This window comes from Aulostomus chinensis, chromosome 23 (assembly GCF_037954235.1).
Source record: "Aulostomus chinensis isolate RoL2024-O1b breed Wild chromosome 23, RoL_Achi_v1.0, whole genome shotgun sequence".
Lineage (NCBI taxonomy): Eukaryota > Metazoa > Chordata > Actinopteri > Syngnathiformes > Aulostomidae > Aulostomus > Aulostomus chinensis.
In genome coordinates, this window is record NC_141342.1 from 3,154,717 (window position 1) to 3,167,247 (window position 12,531).

At 44.1% G+C, this 12,531-nt stretch overlaps 1 protein-coding gene across 5 annotated transcripts in view; it reads right to left on the minus strand.

The window, feature by feature from the left end:
- The window catches only part of dnah9 (dynein, axonemal, heavy chain 9), a 175,913-nt gene that overhangs the window by 52,499 nt on the left and 110,883 nt on the right, over nt 1–12,531 (minus strand). For all 5 annotated transcript variants that reach the window (XR_015111651.1, XR_015111652.1, XM_086196258.1 and 2 more), the window contains exons 61-64: nt 11,601–11,836; nt 11,404–11,526; nt 9,771–9,975; nt 751–915 (exon numbers count right to left, since the gene is read on the minus strand). Coding sequence is in view for 3 of the 5 variants with exons in the window: in XM_086196258.1 (XP_086052384.1) it covers nt 751–915; nt 9,771–9,975; nt 11,404–11,526; nt 11,601–11,836 (729 nt within the window). In the remaining 2 variants the exon portion in view is untranslated. The remainder of the gene's footprint in view (nt 1–750; nt 916–9,770; nt 9,976–11,403; nt 11,527–11,600; nt 11,837–12,531) is intronic.

The window sequence follows — 12,531 nt, forward strand, 5'->3', positions numbered from 1 at the left end:
GTGTTTCGCCAGCAAATCAGGTCAACCTTACAATTCCACGCCATCGAGGGTCTTTGACAGTTCCGCTGTGATTTATGGTTGTGCCAAGGTCTCTGCTGTGTTGTGTTTTGGACCGAGGCTAGAGCTCAACACACACTCACTCACACTCACGCACACACACACACACACACACACACACACAGTGGACAGCAGAGCACACAGTGGCGATGTCTACAAAACTGATTTATATAGGGTGGGTTGGGTTTGTATCTGTGGGTGTTCATGTCATGAGATTAAGAGCGGTAAGATTTCCCTCGTGATATTTAACATGTTATTCCATATTTAATGTTACACTTTATATTGTATTATATTTTAAAATATTTAATCTGTCATTACATTAGAAAACGGGCCAACCAGGAAAGTGGGATTAGTCTTGTTACTTGCCCCAATTTTGTTACTCTGTTAATTTTTGTTTCAGTAAATAAAAACAGTCCCATTTTGTAATATTTTGTTTGTCTGTTAATAAGATTACAAAAAAAATTGGAGGCCAGTTGTCACCAAGCCTGGACCACAGAAGAACCCATTAGATTTCCGAGCAGAATCTTTTCACGTAGCAAATTCCTTTTTATATGTGTTTTTGCTGAGGTCATCAGTCTTGCAGCGCCTGTCTGTTGAGATGCCTTGGTCGAGGTATTTGCTCTCCGTCATTGGTGTGATCATGGAAGCAAACAGTACAGCAACAAGCATGTAACGATAAAGAAAGGCCAGGACCTTTTCTTCTATCTCGGCGGCGGTGCGTTTGGTCGTCTCCAGGTTTTCCACCAGCTCCGTGTCACCCAGGAAGTTCCCTGAAGCTGAGGACAGACGGGACAGTAGGTTGTCCTCCAGGGTCTTCAGGGTGATTTTGAACCCGTTCTGCTGCTTGGTGAGGTCGGACTAACAAACACAGAAATATACAAAACTTGTATTAAACATTTGAGAGAAAAATGTTTTCAGGTTCCTCTCAGACCTCCCCATCATCATCTGTGGGGCAGATATTGAAGGTGTGGGCCACAACATGAGCAGGACATGAAGAGTGAAAGGCAACTCAAAGGCAGCACGAATCAATATGCTCTGTATCAGCTATCCGGACCGATGAAGGGAGCGCTCTGGGCCAGATTAGCCAGATTCCGGGTGGTTGCTGACATCAAATCTCAACCGGGGAGTGACAGGATCATCAATTCCAGCAAGAGGGGAAGAAGCTTTGATGGACAACACACACTGATACTGACACACACACACCCAGCACAAGACATTATGGATTTAATTATCAACCATGCATGTGCACACACACACTCACACACACACAGCTCAGTCATAATGGGCTTGACTCGCACCTCACCATATGGATTAGTGCGCTCCATCTCCTATTAAAGCTTAAAGTCAAATCATTTCTCTTTGTTCTGGCTAAAATAACAAAAGCACAAGAAAGTTTTTCAAAGCCAGGTGTTGGCGCGGCGTTCAGAGATCAAAGTGGAAGGGAAGGTTCCTCTCTTTATTGCTCCATCCTGCTTCATTAGAGTCTGTTGCAGTGCCTTGTTTCTGCTCGATAATGACTTTGCTTTATTGAAGTTTCCCTTAATAGAAGCTTGTGCGACCTTTGAATTGTTGGGAGGGTGGGCTGTCTCGGGGTTTACCCGCTCCAGTTTGTTGGTGACTGATAAAGGCAGAGGGTTTGAGTGGCATGATCCCAGACAGACGGTGGTAATACGTCTCTGGCAGCGCCGCTCCGCCTCTGTGTAATCACAGAGGCAGCTGGGAGGTAGCTGGGTCATTGTGGACCCGTTCCTCCTCTCCGAGGCATAATGTTCCCGTGACAAAAGACATAGTTATCTCAAATCGCGCCAGGGGAGCAGATAGTTTAAGAGATCACACTGCTTAATTGCTCTCTTTATGACAGCATTTCCTATTGCGGTGATGAGAGGTATTTTACACCATTGTTAAAACTAATTGAGCCTCTGCGTTGTTAAATCTTACAGCCTCTGACTTTGACGCTATTACTCTTGCTGCAGATTAAAAGTTCTCCTCTGCACAAGAACTAAAACGATGTGATTCGTGGCATTTCAAGGAAGGACCTCGCCGTGTACGCGGAGCACAGATGGAAAGAACAAAATGAGTGGTGGACATTTAAACACAGGGACATTCTGCCTGTGTGAGTCAACTGTGACCTTCTTCATGTCCAGACTCATGTGCTCTTGAGGGGAAACCATCCACACCATAACATTACCACATGGATCCAATAATGAGTCCGTCTTTAGCGATTAGCTTTCCTCTGGCACTTGTAATTACCCCTGCTTGAAAAAAAAAAAAACAATTAACCAGTCAGCAGAACGACCTAATTGGGATTAAATCATTTTTGGGCAATCTATCATTTTTTTAGGCAACTGAGTGCCACAGTGCCACCCTATTAAGGTAATTTAGGAAATGGAGCATTTCTCATTAATAAGGCAGGTCTGGGTTAGAAGTGGGCTGCAGCGCACACACACGCAGACACAAGCTGCCAGTGTGTACACAAGCAGACTCACACGCCCAGAGGGAGGGCCAGAGGAGGTAGTTATTGTGGAGAAAGGTTGTAGACTGATCCCCCGGTGCACTCTCCAAAAAGGCAACTTGACATTTTAAGCTCCTTAGCCCGTCTTTGGCGGGGTTCAATGAGAGCTCTTTCACGCCGTAGTCATCTTACGGCTCAGTGGCGACGCTAACCTCATTAAAAGGTATAATGCCGCTTGAGTTACTCCAAGAATATAAACTGATCGTGTGCACTCCGAGGATTCTTATCAGTCCAGGTTGTTTATTGACAACAAGGAGCTGTTCAGTACTTGATTCTGTGGGCCATGTTTTTATAGAGGTTACATAGCGACCCCCCACCACCACCACATTCAACCTTCTGTGTTAATTAAAATGATAAGTGAGTTCCAGATCATGTTTTTCTCTCTCTCTCCCTCCCTTTTCAGAGAAATGCTAATTAAACAAGCTTCATTAAATCACATTTCACTTCTTCTCCATTGGATTTTGCTGAGGGGACACAGGGCTTAAAGGCGCACGCACACACACGCACACACACGCACACACACACACACACACTCCGCTCACACACTCCAGTTTATTAAAAATGCTGATTTGACCATAGGAGGAAAGCCTGCAGTGCTGCCCAACACCAACAGGGAAGTCTCTAGAAAACCATCCACATGGATATGGTGGCGTTGGAGTCATTCGGTCTGACCTGCTTTCACGTTCTGATCTGTCACACTCTCATCACGCCATCAGCCAGACCCTGACTGAGCATTGAAGGATTGTAGCAGACGATAAGAGCCGCCATGCTTAAGGAACAGTGGAAGTGTCTCAATGTTGTGTCTAATTGCTGCAGTGCAGTAGCGCCACTGGCCAATCCATTTCAAACAGCTGACATGAAAAGAGCGGCCTGTCGATGAGGCAAGTGCGAGGCATCATTAGGGGCTGGCGCTTTGATCAAGTGAATTTCCACTTAATTACTAACATTTACATTCACACCATGGACCTTGCTGTGGAGATCGTAACTATGTGCTGCTCATTACTCCTCGAAAAGTTGAGCAGCGGTGACAGCTTCAAGTTAGAGCTGGTGACGGGCGGCGGCGCAGATCAGCAGAGTGGAACGACGGCCACTCTCAGTCACTGGGTGCGACAACAAAGAGTCATTTACATCAAAAAGCAAAATGGACCTTACAGCATCTCCTTTGATTTTGGGGAGGTGGGTGAGGAAATGTGAACATGAAAACAAGAGACGATGTAGCTGCTTTGAGTGTCACAGTGACAGTAACCACAAAGACTGATAAAACATTACATTTTTAGAGCCTAAGAACTTGATAAGACTCATCTGATGACACGGTTCTATTATTCCCCGCGGTATTCAGCCATAATGTGGCTAGAATAGCTCAATTTACAAAGAGAAGTCAATCCAGATTTCAAGAAGTTTGAGAGTGTCTTCAAGTGTAACATCAAAAACCTATCAAGAACAGTGATGAAACAGACTCTGTTGAGGAAATGCAGCGTTATCTCTACTGCACAGGTTGGGCTCTCTCGTCATCGGCCTCTCAGGTGGACGGCTGACAGCGCCTCAAATCAGAGGTCAAGGACATTCTTCACTGAGATCTCAACATAAACTTTCATGGCATATCTGATGCAAAGAGACTGGCTGAGGGAGATGGTAAGGAGCAGGGACGTGTTTGGAAATCGCTCCTTTAGTCTGATGAGTTCTGATGTTCCCGTCCAGAGAGTAAAGGACAAGCACTCAGCATATATGGAACCTTGGGGTAGACACGAGTGTTTTCTCAGCTCATTTAATCACAGGATTTACTCAAGGGAGGATCGATTCCTCGGTAATCTATTTTTCGAACACAGGAAACAGCAATATATGCAACACATGTTGTCAATCAAAAGAATCACAGATACACAATTAACAAAACCTAGCAAAAAAGCACAACCTAATCAGAACATTAACTGCACCTAATGAGCATCAACAATCAAGCCTACGTTCGTGAGGAGGTGGTGTTCTGTCTATTTGATTTGTTCTTTGGGATCTGTTTGGTCACATTTGTGTTATTCCATGGTTTTGATGACTTAAAACAGTGATTTTAAGAAAACTCTTCCGAGTTATTGTGAAAGTGGTTCTCTACGTAAACAATACTAAAAAGACAAAACCCCAACAACCTCATTTGTAATTTATCGGAGCACAATTCAATGTGTGATCTTAAGTATAATCTGCAGGGGGATATTGGATGGAGAATGGAAACTAGTGGTATGAAAAAGATCAATTCCTGCCTTTAAAAAGAATTGCTTCATTATTGTTTGTGGCCTTGCAAGAATCTGCTGATAGTCTATCTTAACTTTGGAAATTAGCTCCAGGTAAACTTTTAGTCCAAAGTTTTAAGACATTATTCCACTCAGAGGTAAAAAGGAGTAAACAGATACAGTATATCATAACTAGCTGGTATCTGGCTAGCAGAACTAATTGCTTATAGATATGGACATGTTACACTGTAGATGAAGAGGTAAACTATTGAAACACAAATGAGCTTTCAGTGGCAGGACACAACAGACCAGCCAGTATCAAACTTAGCTGAGGTGCATAAAACAAGAGCAGGTAGAAAGAAGCACCTGCACACTCAATCTGTGCAAAGATCTGTTTGTTTGAATACCTGAGCAATGAATGTGATTAAAAAAAAAAATCCTCTCACAATCACTGACCTCACTGACAGAGAGATCCATGAACGTTGAAACCGTGTTCCGGTTACAACATGGCATTAATTGTATACTCCTTCTCCTTCTGCTCTCCTCTCTCCTGCTCAGTGGGCCACATGTTCAGTTCCTCCTCAGCCTCCTCTAGTGATACTGATAAGTGCGTTAAATGTAGTTTGTTTGTACCATTGGAGGCGAGGCTTAGCGAGATTGAATTGGACTTGCAGCGGCTCCACACCGATGGATCCAAACAATTAGCCACTAGAGCTAGCCAGTCCCCGTTAGCTGGTGCGGACCGCCTTAGCGCCCTGACTAGCATCCCCCGGCAGCTCCTGAACAGCCAGGAAACCAGGGCGGCTGGGTGACTGTCAAAAGGAAGCATAGTCCTAAACAGAAGCCTACTGTCAGTGACCAACCACAAATTCATGTCTCAAATAGGTTCTCCCCACTCGGCGACACACTCACCGAGAAAACAACTCTGGTAACTGGAGGTTCCATTCTGAGAAACGTGAAATTAGCGACACCGGCGACCATAGTCAAGTGCATTCCGGGGCCCAGAGCAGGCGACGTCAAATTTAAAACTACTGGCTAAAAGTAAACGTAAATATGATAAAATCGTTATTCACGTCAGCGGTAATGACATCCGACTACTGGTGTGTACATTTGCGAAGACGATGTCAGACTACATAGTGATCTGGACCCCGACCTAATCGGACCAGCGACGACATGTTTAGCCGCATGTCGTCATTCAACCGCTGGCTGTCGAGGTGGCGTCCAGCAAACCAAGTGGGCTTCATAGATAATTGGAAAACTTTCTGGGGGAGACCTGGTCCAAACTGGAGGAGTCACATGTAGTCTGGCAAGACAGCCTTAAAAGTTATGAGAAAGCCCTTTGTATAGCGAGAGCAGCCTACTACTCGGCACTAATCGCGGAGCAGAAGAACAACCCCAGGTTCCTCTTCAGTACTGTAGCCAGACTGACAGAGAACCACAGCTCTATTGAACCAAGTAGTCCTGTTTCCCATGGTAGCAAAGACTTCATGAACTTCTTTAATGACAAAATTCTGCTTATTAGAGAGAAAATTCATCTCCTCCTGCTGACAATATGGCACCTATATCCTCAGAAACCCTAGAGGCAGCTGTAGAACCAGACGTACACTTTGATAGTTTTTCTCCCATTAGCCTTCATGAGCTCAGTTCAATAATTTCCTCCTCTAAACCTTCCACCTGTCTTCTAGACCCCATCCCAACTAAGCTGCTTAAAGGCTCTCTACCCCTCGTTAGCCCCTCTCTCTTGGATATGATCAATGTGTCGCAGGTATCTGGTTACGTCCCACAGTCCTTTAAAGCAGCAGCAATTAAACCCCTTCTCAAAAAAGCAACCCTGGATCCAGAAGTTCTACCAACTACAAACCAATATCAAATCTTCCTTTTCCCTCCACAATTCTGGAGAAAGCAGTTGCTCAACAGCTCTGTGACTTTCTCCACAGTAACAGCCTATTAGAGGATTTCCAGTCAGGGTTCAGGAGTCATCATAGCACAGAAACAGCACTAGTCAAAGTTACCAATGACCTCCTACTAGCATCAGATGAGGGACTGGTCTCTGTGCCGGTCTTATTAGATCTTAGTGAGGCTTTTGATACCATTGACCACCATATCCTTCCACAGAGACTGGAACATGTCATTGGCATAAAATGAACCACACTAAATGGGGGGTTCCACAAGGGTCTGTGCTTGGACCAGTCCCCTTCACCCTATACCTGCTTCCTCTAGGTCACATTGTTAGGAAACACTTGATTAATTTTCACTTCTATGCAGAGACACGCAGCTGTACTTATCAATGCATCCACATGGAACAAATCAGCTGACTGAACTGGAAGCCAGTCTAAAGGAAATAAAAACTTGGATGACCCATAATTTCCTTTTATTAAATTCTGATAAAACTGAAGTTATTGTGCTGGGCCCAAAACATCTTAGAGACACCCTATCTAATGAGATAGGTACCCTGGATAGCATCACCCTGGCCCCCAGCACGACCGTAAGGAACCTAGGAGTTCTCTTCGATCAGGATCTGTCCTTTCATGCCCACATTAAGCAAATCTCTAGGACTGCTTTCTTTCATTTACGTAACATCGCTAAGATCAGACACATCCTGTCTCAAAAGGGTGCAGAAAAACTAGTCCATGCTTTGTCACTTCCAGGCTGGATTACTGCAATTCCCTCCTATCAGGCTGCACCAGTAGGTCCCTAAAGACTCTCCAACTGGTCCAAAACTTTGCTGCCCACATGTTGATGAGAAATAGTTGAAGAGACCATGTCTCTCCTGTACTGGCTTCTCTGCATGGCTCCCTGTCAAATTCAGAATAGAATTGAAAATTCTCCTTCTAACATACAAAGTCCTCAACAGTCAGGCTCCTTCATATTTGACAGAGCTCATAGTCCCCTATTATCCAGCTAGAACCCTTCGCTCCCAGGATGCAGGGTTACTGGTGGTTCCTAGAGTCTCTAAAAGTAGAATGGGAGTCAGAGCTTTCAGCTATCAAGTCAAGTCAAGTTAAGTCAGTTTTATTTGTATAGCGCCAAATGACAACAAAAGTTATCTCATGACACTTCACAGGTAGAGCAGGTCCAGTACCACACTCCTTCAATGAATCTACACCCAACAATTCTCCATCAGCAAGCACATCCTGCAACAGCGGCGACGAAAACCATCCTTTCAGGCTCCCCTCCTGTGGAACCGTCTCCCAGTTTCGGTCCAGGATGCAGACACCCTCTCTACATTTAAGAGCAGACTTAGACCTCCTTGTTGATCAGGCTTATAGTTGGGTCTGCTTAGGCTGGCCCTTAGATACGCTGCTATAGGCTTAGACTGTCGAGGGATCTCCCATGGTGCACTGGGCTTCTCTCTCCTCCTCTCTTTCCTCTCTGTCCTCCTGTATGTGTTACACATAAACCATACGCATATGTGTTACTAACTCGTCTTCTTCTCCGGAGCCTTCGGGCTCCCCGCATCCCAGATCCTGGTGCTACTGGAGGAGGCTGCAGACCTGAAGAGGCTCAAGCTGCCACCCGTAGCTCCACCTGCTCACGTCTGTCCATCAGTCTCTTCCCTTTCTCTCTCTCTTTATCTCTGTCTCTCTCTTTCCTCCTGCATATCTGTCTTCCTCCATTATCTGTCTTTGTCTCTGCCCCACTCTCCCGCTCTCTTTCCCCCAACCAGTCAAAGCAGTCGTCCATCCCCACTGATCCTGGATCTGCTCCACATTCCTGCCTGTTCAAAGGAAGGTTATCGTCGCCGCTGTTGCAGGATGTGCGGCTGATGGAGAATTGTTGGGTGTAGATTCATTGAAGGAGTGTGGTACTGGACCTGCTCTACCTGTAAAGTGTCATGAGATAACTTTTGTTGTGATTTGATGCCGTACAAATCAAACTGACTTGACTTGACGATTGTGATCAGTAGATTAACAATGGTACTGAACAGAAATGCAACTGAACAGAAAATGTCACTTGTTCTTTCTTGACTGTTTCATTTTAACATTTACTTCAATCAATTCAACAGTTTTCATTCTTTTAGGGGTCACTGATAACAACAATAGATTATAACTGTATAATTCAGTTCAGTACCCCAGGATGGGGGACATCCATGTCTATGAGACCAACACTGATCTTTAAAAAGGATTTATTTCAAAACCATTGACATTCACACAAAATTGCTGTAAATGGATAAACTAATCTCCATAAATTATGAATTTAATTGTTTTTTCTCCAGAAAAACCAAAAGTACTTAATTATGGTTGTACCAGTGGATGTTGATGGCGGATTGATGGCTAGACAGCCCAAAAACATAAGTCCTCCAGCCCACCATTGTTGCCAGTGAGGAGTCATAATCTTCACTTACTCTAAATTTACAACCTTTCACGCCAAATGCATTCTGGGATAGGTTTGGGCCTGGAGGGTCTGCCTGTACCCGTTGCTGAGTTTTTTGCTCAGCAGCATGCTCCTGTGATGATTGTTAAACTGATTAAAAGTTAATTCCAATATACTCTGTACACACATTTAAAAGTGAATCTAATTTTCTCATCACTCCATGTTCCACATTAATCTACCATGTCAATAAAACCAATGCACATATAGACAAGCCTGGATCAGCAGCAGTGACAAACACACCCGGCAGCAGCATCCCAGCATCCCTGCAAGAGGGACTCAAAGCCTTGTAATTATCACACATCCACTTAGTTTGCTGGGAATCAAAGGCGCCAATGGATTGTTTTAGAATCAAAGAGTCTGGACCTGCAGCCTCGTGAGATGTTTGAGTCTGAGGTGTTAAAGATGGATAATGATGAGCTTCAAGAAGCCCCCCGACTCCTCAACTGTTTCTTTTAATTACACCTGAACAGAGGAGATGTTGTTTTGTTCTGCGATCGTAACTGATTCTGCTTTCATGTCTACATTCCTCAGACATCCCGGATTAAAGAAAATCTGCTAAGCGGTTTCATCAGCTTCTCTCTGCCTCCACCATCAGTCTGTGATAGACTCACCTTCAGCTCCTCCAGGTCGGGTCTCTCCATGCTGACCACCGCAGCCAGCAGCTGGTCCTCCAGACCGTCTCTGGTCACCGTGAAATTGATCAAAGTGCACTGGGCCTGAAGCTCCGGCTGATAATGAGGGCTGGCCAGCTTGGTGTGCAGGATGAGGCGGAAACTGGGGTTGTATTCGCACTCCTTGTCTCCCATCTTTATATACCTGGTTTGGAGAGTGATAGAAGGAACATTTGTGATCACTCAGAAAGTTAAAGCAGAAAATCTGATACTGCAACATCAAATCAGGCTTGCCTATTAAAAGCTGCTTTCATTCTGCATTAGTTTCACAACTTTTCCTACTGAGGACGTACATGATGAAAAACGCAAATAAAACTTTATTCATTTTTTAAAACACGCTCAACCAGACATACGTTCTCTGCTTGTGTAAAGCTCTGAGGGACGGTGCCTTAGCTCTGAATTTTGTCACTTCAGGGAGTAAGGCCATAGATTAATGCCTCTTTGATTAAGAGTGGGATTTATTAAATGTCTCATTGCTATTCAAGTAATGAAACATTTTAAAGGATGTTTCACTGTATGCATTTAATGACTTTGTTACAGCTTGTGGTAATTGACTTTGCTCTCTTTTAATGTATCTGATAAATACAGTGGATATGTTTTCAAGTAGGGGCTGTAAACAGACTTAAGAAATATGTTACAGTTAAAACTCAACAGTTATCATGTGTTTAAAAGGCTTGTTTTCTTTAAAATATCATCTAATTCACACCATTTACCACAGTACCATCAGATACAAGAATGTCCAAGGGGTCTTTTAATAGTCTGAAGCACTCAGACGGTGCATTCCTCTGCTAGGGTGAGCTTATCGAAACTCTATACAAAAATACTGTTTTTTTTGTTTTTGTTTGCTTTGGTACATGAATCAGCCCAAAAATGTAATGGTTTCATGCTACATCCTTCCACCAAGTTTGGTGAAATTCCACCTCATGGTTTTTAGTTCATTTATTTACAGACAGGGCGGCACAGTGGTCGGCACTGTCGCCTCACAGCAAGAAGGTTCCAGGTTCGAGTCTTGAGCACAGGATCTTCTGTGTCCCACCGTCCAAACACATGCAAATGGGGACTACGATAATTGAATACTCTAAATTGACCGTAGGCGTGGCTGTGAGTGTGAATGATTGTCTGTCTCTATGTGTTGGCCCTGTGATGGACTGGCGACCTGTCCAGGGTGAACCCCGCCCCTCGCCTGAAGGCCACTGGGATAGGCTCCAGCCCAGATATTCCGCAGAACTGCAAACTGCAAGATGTAACCCCCTCTCCCACCTGCTAAGTAGATGACTTGTTTATAGAGGTTGTAAACTTGTTTAATGTGTCAATATTAGTATCACATATGGGCACATGGAAAATGTACATATTGTTATGTTTTTGCTTAAAACCAAATATGAAAAAAATCGAATTTAGTTTTTTTTTTTAATGGTATTGCCATTCTGTCATACTGCACCAAATCTCCTTGTTTCAAATCACGATTGTGATGATGAGTCAGGGTGAGAGACCACGCAAGCTTTGACAACATGGGAAGACCATGTGCAACTGGCAAAATGTTGTGGAGTTTTGAGACGATTTATGAGTGTCTTACCTTCCCTTCTTAATGGTTTCTCTGCCCAGCAGAGGTCCGAGAACAGGATCCAGGGTCTCCTCCAAGTTCTCTATCAGAACAACATTACCCTCTGCCAGCGCTCTCTCGATGGCGTCCAGGTACCTTTTTAAAACCCACCAGCAATTACAAGTTTGTCCAAAAGGACCACGCCCCCATCCCAGCAGAAAGCTGCTCACCCTCTCTGACCGATGCGGATGATGTGCAGATGCTCTCCATATTTGTTTTTAATCCACTTGATACCCTGCAGCTGGGGGTCCACCATGAGGGGCCAGCGCTGGCAGGAAGTGAGGATGGTGGCGTTCTCAGTGGACATCCTGTCAGCGGGTAGCTCTTCATTCTGCCATGTGGCGATGTCTGCGTCATCCGTGAGCATGGTCAGAGGGTCCAGGTCAGGGGTTACTGGGATGGGAACCTTACAGATCATAACAATAAATGAGTGCTGGGGTCTTCACCTGTTTGGAGGGAACACTAATGGTATTGTCGCTTTTAATCTTGAACTGCAAACAAACAGTGTTTAGCTACAGCGAGTACAGAGGGAAAAAGCTGAATAAGAGCGTTGTGGAGGTTTACGACAAACAGCTTGGGTTGTAATTTCACAGGACAGCTTGCTAATTTGCAGAAAACTGTTATAACCAACAAGGATTAAGGCTGGTGCTACACCAATAAGCAAAAGTTTGCCTTTTAAGCGTCCCATGAAATGAAAAATACACAAACCCAGTTATAATCCTGTGTCCCTGTGCTAACTGTTCATTAATCTCTTGGTAGTGTACATGCTGAAAATACATTTAAAAAAAATTCCCTGCCTGTTTTTCTGTCTGTACAAAAATTCAAACATTTGATAACCCACTCTGCCTCCAGGGGTTCATACTAATTTTTTATCCAATGAAAATGCTTTTCATCATGCTTTCCATCATTGAAAAAGTGGCTGAAAAATTGTTTAGAGCCTAACACAAGCCCCATGAAATTACTTGTTTCACTACTATAATGTCATTAATTTTGTCAGATTACATTTACAGTCCAAATGGGATTAAATTATTCATTCCCATTCGTTAGCAGAGAGATAATCAGAAGTTTGGCTGGTGTAAGTCTGTGGGGGGACATGTTTAA